General features: G+C 52.5%; 1 protein-coding gene across 1 annotated transcript in view; it reads left to right on the top strand.

Moving 5' to 3' along the window:
* SCTR (secretin receptor) overlaps window positions 1–12,985 on the top strand; it is a 71,100-nt gene that overhangs the window by 22,883 nt on the left and 35,232 nt on the right. The window contains exon 3 of the mRNA XM_006769684.1: window positions 12,311–12,418. Coding sequence (XP_006769747.1) covers window positions 12,311–12,418 — 108 coding nt within the window. The remainder of the gene's footprint in view (window positions 1–12,310; window positions 12,419–12,985) is intronic.

Here is a 12,985-nt window from a genome sequence, read left to right as displayed (position 1 = left end):
TTCACAGCTTAGCTTTTCCCAGGCACCTCCAAGCCCAGCACAAGTGGCAAATATCTGCAGATCACTTTGTAGCTCAGACTGAGTGGCCCTGGGCCATGGATGATCTTGTCCTGCAGCTCCCACAAGGCTCAAGAAGCAACATATCTGGTGGCCAGCTCTAGAGCACCACCCAACCACCTCCACAAACCACACACCCACAGGACAAACTTGGCAGCCACCAGAGTCTTGATAAAGGGAATCCTGCTCTGTAGGGTCAGCCTCTGCATAACAGCTGTAGTCATGACCAGTTCTCATAACCAATCAGCCTGAGAGTAAATCCCTCCCACTGAAGTGCCAACAGCACTCAAGGCTGACCTACAACAGGAAAGCACACACTACCCAAACAAGGGACATACCTGGAGCACCTAGTTCAGTGCGACTGTACCACTGATCCCCATAGGATGCTTACTACATAAAACCACTCTACAAGACCTAATTCATAGAAACAGACAGTGAAGGCCATAATAAGGAGACAAAAATATATGTCCCCAATGTAAGAACAGAATAAAACTCCAGAAAAAGAACAAAACAAAGTGGAGACCAGCAATCTACCAGATGCAGAGATCAAAACACTAGTTATAAGGATACTCAATGATCTTAGTGAGAACTTCAACAAAGAGATAGAAAACGTAAAAATGGAGATAGAAAACATAAAGAAGGGTAAGAAATGAATATAATAACTGAAATGAAGAATACTGGTACATTAGAGGAAATTTATTGGGTAGTAGATTAAATGACTCAAAGGATTAAATCAGTGATTTGGAAGATAAGAAAGCATCCAAACAGAGCAGCAAAAAGAGAAAGGAATTTTTAAAAATAAGGATAGTTTAAGGAGCCTCTGGGAAAACATGAAGTGTACCAATATTCGTATCATAGGGGTACCAGAAGGAGAAGAGAAAGAACAAGGAATTGAAAACTTATTTGAAAAAATAATAACAGAGAACTTCCCTAACCTGAAGAAGGAAATAGACATACAAGTCCAGGAACGCAGAGAGTCCCAAACAATATGAACCCAAGGAGGCCCACAACAAGACACACAATAATCAAAATGCCAAAGGTTAAAGACTAAGAGAGAATCTTAAAAGCAGCAAGAGAAAGAGATACCTGCAAGGGAGCTCCCATAAGACTGTCAGCTGATTTTTCAACAGACCAGAAGAGAGTGGCAAGAAATATTCAGTGATGGAAAGCAAGGACCTACAGCTAAGATTCTTCTACCTAGCAAGGCTATCATTCAGAATTAAAGGACAGATAAAGAGCTTCCCAGACAAGAAAAAGCTAAAGGAGTTCATCACCATCAAACCAATATTACATAAAATGTTAAAGGTACTTCTAGAAGAAGAAGAAGAAGAAGGAGAAGAAGAAGAAGGATAAAAAAATAAAAATAGTAATTTGGCAATGACTAAATATCTATCAATAATTATTTTAAATGTAAATAAATTAAAAGCTCCAACAAAAGACATGGGGTGGCTGAATGGATAAGAAAACAAGACCAATACATATGCTGTCTATAAGAGACTCAATTCAGATTGAAAGACACACACAGGCTAAAAATAATGGGATGGAAAAAATGTATTTCATGAAAATGGAAACAAACACAAAAGCTGGGGTAGCAATACTTATACCAGACAAAATAGACTTTAAAACAAAAGCTATAACAAGAGACAAAAAGGATCTAGCAACTCCACTTCTGGGTATTTTCCCGAAGAAACCCAAAACACTAAATAAAAAAGATATACATCCATATGTTCATTGCAGCATTATTTACAGTAACTAAGATATGTGAGTAACCCAAGTGTCCATCATAGATGAATGGATAAAGAAGTGGTGATATATACAATGGAATATGATTCAACCATAAAAAAGAATGAAATCATGCCATCTGCAATACCATGGAAGGACCTAGAGGGTATTGTTCTAAGTGAAATAAGTCAGACAGAAAGACAGATGCCAGATGATTTCGCGTATATGTGGAATCTAAACAACAAAATAAACAAACAAAATGGAAGCAAACTTATAGACACAGAGAACATTTTGATGGTTGTCAGATGTGAGAGAGGTTGGGGAGTGGGTGAAAAAGGTGAAAGAATTAAGAAGTACAAGTTGAGCCCCAGCTAGTTTGGCTCAGTGGATAGAACACTGGCCTATAGACTGAAGGTTTCTGGGTTCAATTTCAGTCAAGGGCACATGCCTGGGTTGCAGTTTCGATCCCCAGTAGGGGTGTGCAGGAGGCAGCCGAACAATGATTCTCTTTCATCATTGATGTTTCTCTCTCTTTCTCTCTCTCTCTCTCTCTCTCTCTCTCTCCCTCTCCCTTCTTCTCTGAAATCAATAAAAATATATTTTAAAAAAAGAAGTACAAGTTGATAGTTACAAATCAGTATAGGGAATATAATCAGTAATATTGTAATAACTATGTATGGGGAGATGTGGGTAAGGCCCTGACCACACCCCTCTCATCTGGATTTCCCTCTCCTCGTGTGAGAAAACGGCTGTGCTGGACTTGCAAGGTTTGAGACTGTGGGTGGCAGGGTGGCCAGGCTGGCCCCACCCGCCGCACCTGGCTCAGGCCACTTGGACGTGCTTGGCATGTTGGCCTTTGCAATTTTCGTCTAGGATAGGGGTCTGTTGCTTTGAAAACCTGGTTCACAAGTCCCCGAGGCAGAGGATGTCCGGCCGCTGGGAAAGGCTTCAGGCTGCTCTGCTGAGAAGTTGGGGGGCAGAGCCAAGCACCCAGCGTGGAGTTAGAACAGATGTGAGGGGAAATTCCAGAGACAAAAGGGAGCAGAGCACTGACAAAGGGGCAGAGCCGTGGGGAGGGCATGCCCACCGTGTCCATATCAGAACCCAGCTGGTGGCAGCCCAGCAGCCCCCAAGGAGCAGGACCCCTGGAGTCCAGGGCCACCGCTGCCCAGCCCACAGGACCGCCGTCCTCAGCAAGGTCTGCCCACGGCGGAGAGGGCTGGTGGCCTCTTCCTTGGGGCACGGGGTTAATGGTTAAACTCCTGGTCCTCTCTGGGGAGGAAGTTAATGTTTGAACACCAGACGAGTCACAGGAAATGCCACTCATGGAACTGTCACCAAGCTCAGCAACTTATCACAAATAAAAAATTAACTCTCTGGCTATTCCGGGTTCCGCGGCCAAGGCCTTCGCAGCGTTCTGTGGGAATGTTTCAGGGTCACCCTGCTAGCCGCACGGCCTGCTCTCCGAGCTATTTATTGCTCTGTTTACAGAAGCCGATGCCCCTCAGAGCTGGCTGGCAGGAAGCCTTTGGCTCTCCAGAGGGAAGAATGTTCCAGAGAGACGGTGTGGTGGCAGGACAGATGTGGGCTTGGCAGTCAGACAGATCTGGGTGTGTGGATGGCTGTCACGTAGAGGCCTGTGACCTTGAGCAAGACACGATCCTCCTTGGGCCTTCGTGTCCTCGCCTTTAAGATGGGGACGTGCATCCCCTTTTGTTTTTGCCTCTGCCAGCTGGTTGTCCACTCCCAAGGACCATGGGCAGGAAGGAATGGCTGGCTATTTTTTTGGGGAGGGAGACTTTTTCTCTTGAGGTAAAATTCACATACATTTAGAGTGAGCAATTAAAGGCATTTAGTTAATTGTAAATATTAAACCCAGTATGTTTCATTACTTTCAATTTTTACATGTGATTAACCAGTGTTTAATTCTTTCATTTTATGAATGCGATTTAAGCAATTTTCATTTATGGTCAAATGACGTTTTCTACATTGTTTCTTTTTTAAAAAGAATATTTTTATGGATTTCAGAGAGGAAGGAAGAGGGAGAGAGAAACAGAAACATCAATGATGAGAGAGAATCATTGATCAGCTGCCTCCTGCACACCCCTCACTGGGGATCGAGCCCACTACCCGGGTGTGTGCTCTGACCGGGAATTGAACCCTGACCTCCTGGTTTATAGGTTGACGCTTAACCACTGCGCCACGCCAGCTGGGCTCTACATTTTTTCTTAAAAAACAAGTATTACTTAGGTTTTGATATCAGTTGCATACTTACAAGTATTATTAGGTGGTATGTTTCATTAACCGAGAAGAGGATCTGTTAAAATATCCTATTCTGGAGGTCTAACACATTTGTATAATTGTCTCAATATTCTGTATATGTTCTGGTGTAATAGTGCTAAATACATACACCTTTAGACAAAAAAAAATAATAATGTTGGAGTTAATATTCACAATACCATGTAGCTACCACCTTATCTAGTTCCAAAACTTTTCATCACCCCAAAATAAAACCCCATACCCGCGAAGTAATCACTCCTCACCCTCCCCTCGCCCCTGGCCCTGATAACCACTAATCCACGTTCTCTCTCTATGCATTTGCTAACTCCGGGCATTTCATATAGGCGGGTCCTACAGTATTTGACCTGTTGTGTCTGCCTCCTTCCACGAGCATACTGTTTTTGAGGTTCGTCCACGTTGTAGCATGTTTCAGTATTTCATACGTGCTAGCTTTAAATGCACTTTTCTGTAACAAACATTCCCGGGTTCTTTTCTCGACTCTTCTTCTGGCTCCTGGTGTCTTTGTGCAGCCAAACCCTTCCCCCTGCCCCGGGACATCCCCTGACCTGCCCTCAGCGCACTCTCCACCCTTTCCTTGGCACAGCTGATCTTGGCTCCTTCTTCAGAAACAAGTAACTTATGTTTGTATAACATTTTAGACCTTTTCTTGTTTACTCCTCAGACCAAGCTGCGCAGTCAGTACCACTATCCCCATTTCACAGATGAGGATGGAGGCTCTGAGAGGCCCGGGAGCACTCAGAGCTGAAACAGGACTCTCAGCCCAAATCTTTTGGCTCTGAATCCTGAGGATTTTCTAGTTTACAGTCCAGACTGAGACGGCCTTACCCTCCCAAGAAGGGATTTGCTTCAGAAAAAGAAGGGACTGTCGATACCAATTAATCTGTCATTGGTGTGACAGGTACACGAGGCTCAGAGCTTAGGTCCGGTGAGGACGAGTTCTCGGGCCAGAGGAGGAGGTGTGGGGCCGGGAGCAGTGTGTGCAGATCCTGGCGGGAAGGGCTCCACACACGTGTTCAGAGCTCCCCGCCTCACCTGGAGCTGGCCTCCTGGAGGGAGATTCGTGGGCGACCCCAGAACCAGCCTCGGCCTCCGGTTGGAAGGTCCTTTATCTCATTTAGTGCAGCCTCCATTCACCACCGCAAGCCTTTCCCAGCCTCCTCATTCCGTGACCCTTTCGGCTGTGCTTCTTGGTTTAAAGGGAAGCACAACCCCCCGGCCCCGCCCGCCCCCCGCAATACCGTTCCTCCTGTGCTTTGCTCTTAAGTGCCCAGGAAACCCCCAGGCTGCTCCTTGGATGTGTAGGGACGGGCTGTGGGCTCTGAGAAGGGTGAGGGGAGACAAGAAGCGAGAAACCAGGGCTGTGCAGGAGCAGGAGCGCCTCCTGAACTGCCGTGGGTCCCCGGGAGAGAAAGGGTGTGTGGGGGCGAGGGGGTCCTGAAGGTGCTAGAAGGTGGATATGGCAGCTCCAGGCAGGGGATAGCGTTAACACCGACAGGGGCAGATTCTGGCCCCACCTCGCTGCGTCACTGCGGCCTGACACATTGCTCCTGAAATAGTCCAGATGATGGTCAGGCCATCCGAGCTTGTTTATAAATAAACCAAGGACTGTAGACGGAGCCCGCCGTGGAGAACACAGGGCAGGCTTGCAGTGCATGTGGGGCTCCCGGCTGGGGGCATCGAGAGACTGGCACTGGCCTTTGCCCTGTCCCAGCCCCTGCCCACGGCCAGCCCTGCTTCTGGGGCCACCTCTTTTTCTCAGGACGGTGGCAGGACAGAGGGACCCAGTGTTCTCTGGGCCTGGCCCAGTGCCAGGGGCTTCACATGTATGAAGGAAACAGTTCTTGTCCATAAACTCCATAAACAGTTTTTGTCCATAAAAAAATAGAACGTTCTCCGTTTCCTATAACTTTAATTCTGGCCCCATTCTCCTGGGATGGCAGGAACCTTCCCCACCGAGATCCACGTGGCACATGTCTGAGGAGCCGAGTGGTGGCTGACAGCCTGCCCCAGGCCCGGCCCCACCTGGGCTTCTCGGGAGGCGTGGGCTCTGCAGCTGCCCATGTGCCGCTCATCTGGATGTGACTCACAGCCATCTTGCCTCTCAACTACTCCTGCAGGTGGGCAGGCACCAGGGCGCTCAGCCTCTTTCTGGAACCTTCTATGTCCTGCTCATCACTTCCGTTCCCTGTCTCCCCAGTCTAAGTCTTGCTCCTTTTGTTTCCTCCCAAGCATTCCTTACACCAGCATTCCTTTCATCTCCCCGCCCGGCCCTTTGGGGTTGCAGTCAGGAAGACTGTAGGTTTTCCTGCTGTCCTGCAGAGCCCATGAGCCAATAATCTGAGGAGGAAGAGAGAGAAAGGGGAAGAAATACCATGAGACAAAAAAGGAACAAAGGTTAATATATTGAAAAATATTGCACTGCACACACAAATCACTTAATTCTCACTAAAATCCTGGGGTATTACTATGCCCATTTTATAGACGAGGAAACTGAGGCTGAAGGGGTTAAGGGGCAAGGCCTAGGTGGATTGGGGTCCAAAGCTCACCCTAGCTCCACCACACCACCTACCTCAAGCCAGTATCCCATGCTGACCACTCAGGCGGGCACTCCGCAGGCACCGCTTCTCTCGCAGATGGCATTTGTGGTCCGATGCCATCTTTTCTGGTGTCCCCACTTAGACTTCCCCAGCCATTCATCCCATCCCCTCCAGCCAGGCAGGCATGACGACAGGTGACCATTAGAAATGGCAGGGAAGCTGAGGGGGTTGGGGAGGGGAAGGAGGCGTGCCCTCACACCCTGCCTCCCAGAGGAAGTGAGCCCTCCTAGTGGCTCAGTAGCAGTGGCCCTGTTTAAAGCTCTCCCATCAGATTGCCCTCACCCCCAACTCGGGCGTCCTGCTTTGCCACTGTGTTCCTAAAACTACCAGGACCCCACAGTGGCCTGAATCCTTCACATTGTCCCTTCCTTCCAGAGCTCCCGGGGAGACTAGGACAGGACGCCCTCCGCCCTCCCCAGCCCAGAGCAGGAGCTGGTGGGGATGGGGCCTGAGACCCTCCCTCACACCCTAGAGCTAAGGCCGTTCCTGCAAGCAGCCGGAGGTGCACAGAGCTCCCTGCCCCCCCCACCACACACCTTAACCCCCTCCCCCTGCCCCCCGCCCAGCTGCAGCCGCACCACCTGTGCTGGGATTTCCTTAGTAATTTTCCCTTTAAAACAATGGACTTTCCCCGCATCGCGCTGCACATGAGATCTTAGACTGACTCATCCTAGTACCCGCAGCTTGGCCTTTGCCCCAGCTCCCCCCATTTCTCCCACCCAGCCCCAACCACCCTTCTACTCTCTGGTCTATGACTCTGCCGTCTTTGGGCTCCACAGATGAGTGAGGTCGCGTGGTATTTGTCTTTCTGTGTTGGGCCTATTTCATTTAGCGTAATGTCCTCCAGGTTCACCCATGCTATCACAAGGGGCTGGATTTCCCTCCCTTTAAGGCTGAGTAGTATTTACTGTGATTTTCTCTACCCGTTCGTCCTTCCATGGACAGTAGGTTGTTTTCCCATCTTGGACATTGTGAACACGCTGCAGGGAATGCGGGGGCTACAGCTATATCTTTAAGGTACTTACTTCTTTCCTTTAGATAAACACCCGGAAGTGGAATTGTTGGATGGTACGATAGTTCCACAATTAATTTTTTGAGGAGCCTCCATACTGCTTGCCGCAGTGGCTACACCAGCTCACATTCCCACCAACAGTGTCCATTTTCTCCAAATGACTTTTTACTAACTGAACCTCATCATAAACAATAGTAGCTATAAAACCACAAATGTGAGATGCTAGTTCTATAACTTTTGGATACACATTTAAAATTCTCTCTAAGCATGTGTCACTGTTAAAAGTAAAGTGTTCTACCACGTCCCAGCTAACAGTGCTCGCCACGCAGGAGGTGTCCCTGACGCTGGGCGCCGGGTCTGACCCACACCGTCCGTGACCAGACGGGAAGCCGAGCTGGGAGCGAGTGTGGCATGTCGTGTGGTCAGGACAGGAGCCATGTGTGTGGAGTTAGCATCCAGGTCTGCTGCCACGAAGGGCAACCCAGCAGGTGGGGTCCGAGTTGCACCATTGTAAGCTCTGTCACCTGCACATGTCACTTTACCCCTGGAGCCTGGTTGTGTCCTCTCTGCTGTGGGGCAGTGACCCTGCCTGACCCCAACAGGCTCCACAGTGTCTGATCGTGTCCAGAACAGGCCGGATGGCCCCTTCCCCTCCCTTTTCTCTCTCCAGGGCTGCTGTGGGGGGCATGGCAGTGAACCACTGGCCGGGGACTCCAAAGGGGAGTCTGCCCCCCTTTCTTCCTCACCTCTCACCACCAGCCATTTCTACCCTGCCTTTTGCCAGTACCAGGCCACTGTCCCTGCGGGCCCAGCCTGGCATGACCTGGGTCAGGAAGCCTGCCAGAGGCCCTGGCACCCTCTGCATCTGTCTGGCCAGCCGGACATGGGTAGTCCAGCCTCGTGGACTGGAGCTGTGGGCCAGTGTCCTGCTGACCTGGTCAGCCCAGCCCTGGATCCATTTCTCCCAAAGTGAGGGAAGAGGCTCCTGCATTCTCTACAGCTGGGAAGGGCGCCCCTGCTTCTGATCCAGGCGATGCTGCGGAGCTGGCAGGGAGGCTGTGCCCTGGCTGAGGGCTGCATCCCCCAGGGCCTCTGCAGGAGCCGGGGTGAGGGCCCGGATCCGCCTCCAGGCTTCACTCGCGGTCATCGGTGAAGAGCCCTCCCAGGACCATGTCACAGTCCCAGGGGAATCTGGGGAGGCCAGAGCCCCGGGGCCTGTGAGCTCCAGGGCCCCTGCCAGGCCTGGTGAGTGGTGTCCACAGCTGGAGCTGAGGCAGCCAGTAGCCGGGCCAGTGGGGGGTCCTGGGGCAGTTCCAGAGGGAGAGGGGCTCCGCCTCCTCAGCTGGGCTGCCTGTGAGAGCGGGGTGAAGGTTCAGGAATATCTAAGGGGCTCTCATCCCCCACATTCCTCAAAGGACAGACACATGGCTCTTGGGTCCCATAGATGCGTTGACTGTCCTGTGGGAGCCGCACCCAACCCTGCCTCTGTCCATGGCCTCTCCCTCCCTTCCCACACCTCCCTCCCGGGACCACAACCTGTGCTGTCGTCCTGGGGCTGCTTTACCTCCAGAGACCTGTCCCCGCATCCTGATCTAGGCCGGGCCTCCTTCCCGCTCCCCGCCTCTCCCCCGCCTCCCTCTGGGGGCTGGTCCTACTGCCTCATCTTCCCAACCCTCCAGTCCCCTCCCTGCATCCTCCCCAGCCCCACGCCATTGCGTTGCTGCAAACTCTAATTAAGCCTTTCCTGAGCTTTGACCTTAAAACCTTCCAGGATCGACATAGGGTAGAGTCCAGGGCTTTGCCATGTCCTCTGGTCAGCTTAGACTTTGCCAGCAGCATGACGGTTCCCAACAGCATTGGTGCCACCTGGAGACACGGCACGCGGGCAGAGCCTGTGCCGTGGCGCCAAGCAGGGTGGCTAGCCAGTCCTGGGCTCCATTTCCTGGCTCGGTGACTCCAGGAACCCCCGTGGCTGCGCTGCCGTGGATTGAATGAGCTCCCAGGTGTAACCCAAGCAAAGCTGCAGGCAGAGGATGGAGGCCAGGGCCTGAACATGGAGTTTAAAGTCAAGTGTGTTCAGTGCCTACTCTGTGCCCAGCCCGTTGCAGGTACAGGCCTGCAGCAGTGGGGCCTCACACAGGCTCGGCTCTCACGGGGTCTCCGCCCTGTGCAGGGAGCCGCCTGCACCCAGGCACCAGGTGGAGCTGCCCTGGGCAGGACCTCCCTGGTCCTGGGGAAGCTGCCTGTCTCACTACCTCACTTTGCTGGTGGATCTGAGCACAGAAATAGGGGTCCCACGGAGGGGAGGGGGGATTGTCAAAGCAAGGCCGGCTGAGCACAGGCAGCAGATCTCTGGGGAGTTGCTGCGACACAGACCCGGGTCCCAGAATGCCTCTAGCCCAGCCGTGGGCAAACTACGGCCCGCAGGCCGTTTGAAATGAATAAAACTAAAAAAAAAAGACCGTACCCTTTTATGTAATGATGTTTACTTTGAATTTATATTAGTTCACACAAACACTCCATCCATGCTTTTGTTCCGGCCCTCCGGTCCAGTTTAAGAACCCACTGTGGGCCTGGAGTCAAAAAGTTTGCCCACCCCTACAGCCTCTCCTGGGGGCGGCTGAGAGATCTGCAGTTAGACTCCGTGATCCTGGAGGATCAGCACCTCTGCGTGGGCCAGGCCTCGGGGACCTTCACTTAGAGGAGACACTGGTCGAAGGACATTGATGCTTTGGGCTTGGTTGTATTCATGCCTGAGAAGAGACTCTGACTCTTCACAAAAGCCGGGGTTTGCCCTCCGGCTACAGACCACACCCACCTCCCAGTCCCTGCAGGTCAGAGCCAGCCGGGTGCCTCCTGGTACCAGAATGAGACTGGAAGGAGCCTGGGAAGGACGGTGGCGGCTGCCTTTCATCTGACCCGTTGTGTGGGGTTGATCTCTTCTTCTCGACAACCTGGGAAGAAGGCATCCCCCACCCACCCCATGCCCCTGCCCCAAGGAAGAGAAATGGGCTGGGGAAGCTCCTGGTTGGTGAGGCAGGATGGAACCCAGGCCTGTGGGACTCCAGAAACCGGGCTCTCCCTGGGGGTCCTGGGCTCTGGTGGAGAGGTCTGCGCTCTGTTCCCCAAACTGGATGAGGGCCGACTCTTCTCATGAAGGCACCTCAGCCCCATTCCCAGCCCCTCCTAACGCCGCCATGCTGCGGTCTCAGGGACCGGCCAGGGCCCCAGAAGCCCGGCACCGGGAGCCCTTTCCCTGCGTTACCTTCCCCGCGGCCAACGCTGAGAGCATCGGTGGCTGGTGATGTTGAATGATAACTTTTAAAAGAGAGTACAGTCACAACTCACAAATCTAAAGTGGACACCTGCAAACATTGTACTTCATTAATGAGAGAACCAGTACGATGTTGCCACTGGCTTGTAGGAAAATTCAAAGCACCTGACACAGAAGGCTGAATGGTGAAATGAATTTACAAACAGATGCAGAACTGGCTGAACACAATTTTGCCCAGTTGAAACCCGACTGGACAAAACTCATTGCATCCCTGTGGACAAGGATCATTTGCATTGCTATCGGGTATCGACAACTTAGAGTGGCATGGTAGCTGAAGGGCAACAAAAGTCCCCGGAGACAAGAAAAGTTGGGAGACCATAGCATCCAATCACCCGGAAGGCTGGCTTAGAAGTGCCTTATTTTGCATTGAAGACACCAGCCATCTTCTGACTCCTTTCAAAGTCCTTCATCTCCCAGATTTGGGCCACAAACGTGGCTCTGAGCTTCCTGGCAGCCAAGTCACAGAGGAAACAGTGTCTCTGAGGACAGCTGTGTCGTAGTTGTTCACCATACGCTCAGCGTCTCCTTGCCTTGGGACCAGGTCCATCTTCCAGGAGGGGCCTCGTAAAGGAAGCCCGGTGAGAAGGAAGTCTTTCAGCACCATTCCCACGACACAGGCAGTGGCCACACGGCTGCAGCTTCCGGAGGCCGCGCAGTGGCTCTCGGCGTGTCCCCGGCCAGCAGCAGCAGCCTCACCTGGGCACTTGTCCGAAAGGCAAATTCCCAGGTCCACCGAGACTCTGGGGCGGGGCTCAGCTAGCTGTGCTGCAACAAGCCTTCTGGATGATTCCGATGCGAGCTGGAATTTGAGAACCCCGGGTACCGATTCTCAACCTCACCATCACTTTGGAACGACCTGGAAAGCTTGACCACAACATCATGGCTGGGACCACCCCAGACCAATTAAATCAGGATGGGTGGTGTAGGGCCCAGTTATGTGTATTTTTAAAGCTCCCCGTAGGGTTATACTGGTGGCCAGGATGGAAGCTCACTGCCACTGAGTCATTTAATGAGAACCAAGGGCCAGAGATTTCTCTGCTCTAGAGAATGCCAGACCTGCACTAATGAGCCTCCCTCCCCACTCCCATCCTCCCTCCCTCCCTCCCTCCCTCCCTCCTTCTCTGTAGTCAATACAGAGCTCACCTATGGCAGAGTCCAGGGCCCCGATGAAAAGGCACTCAGGAAGGCAGTCCCTAAGGCAGCCGGGGTGTCGGGGACGACGCAGGGCAGCGGGGTAGCCCTTGGCCCCGCTCCATCCCGGTCTGATGCTGCTGCTCTTCTTGACAGGCTGCCCGCGGCTGTGGGAGAACATGAGCTGCTGGCCCTCCTCCGAGCCCGGACAGACGGTGGAAGTGGAGTGTCCGCGATTCCTCTGGTTGTTCACGGGCAGAAACGGTAACCCTCAGCCCCTGGGCCGGCGGAGAGGCGGTGGGTGGCCTCTGAGCGGGGCCTCAGCCCGGACCCATGAGACCAAGGAAACTTCTTTGGGGACAAAACATGAGTGGAACGATGGGGGTCCTTGCTAGGGATTGGAAACCTATCTGGGGTGGGAGGGGTGGCGGGGGGGCGGGGAGTTGATCCTTAGGGTCCCAAGCAAGGGGGCAGGAGGCAATGGACTGGGGACATGCTAGAGGAGTGTAGGCTGGCTCCGCTCCTTCCTCCTATGTTCCTCCCCCTCAGGAACCAGGACCCTCGCTCCAGCACCGTGCTGGGCCCCAGCCGGGCACAGCCTGTCCTCCCAGGACACTTGCTTCCTGTGCCCCTTCTGCCAGGCCCTGCTGAGCAGCTGGCCTCCTGGGGTCGCTTGCCTGAGGAAAGCTATGTTTACAAGGACTTTCTTAATCTCAGGCAGGGAGGCTAGGAGCTGATCAGATGGATGCTCAGGGACTGACGCGGCTACAGCGCCATATGTGCCAGCATTTAGTCACCACAACCCCCTGCACTCACAGGCCTTCCCCTGTC

This window comes from Myotis davidii, unplaced genomic scaffold (genome assembly GCF_000327345.1).
Source record: "Myotis davidii unplaced genomic scaffold, ASM32734v1 scaffold3, whole genome shotgun sequence".
Taxonomy (NCBI): domain Eukaryota; kingdom Metazoa; phylum Chordata; class Mammalia; order Chiroptera; family Vespertilionidae; genus Myotis; species Myotis davidii.
This window is presented reverse-complemented; position numbering and strand designations above follow the sequence as displayed.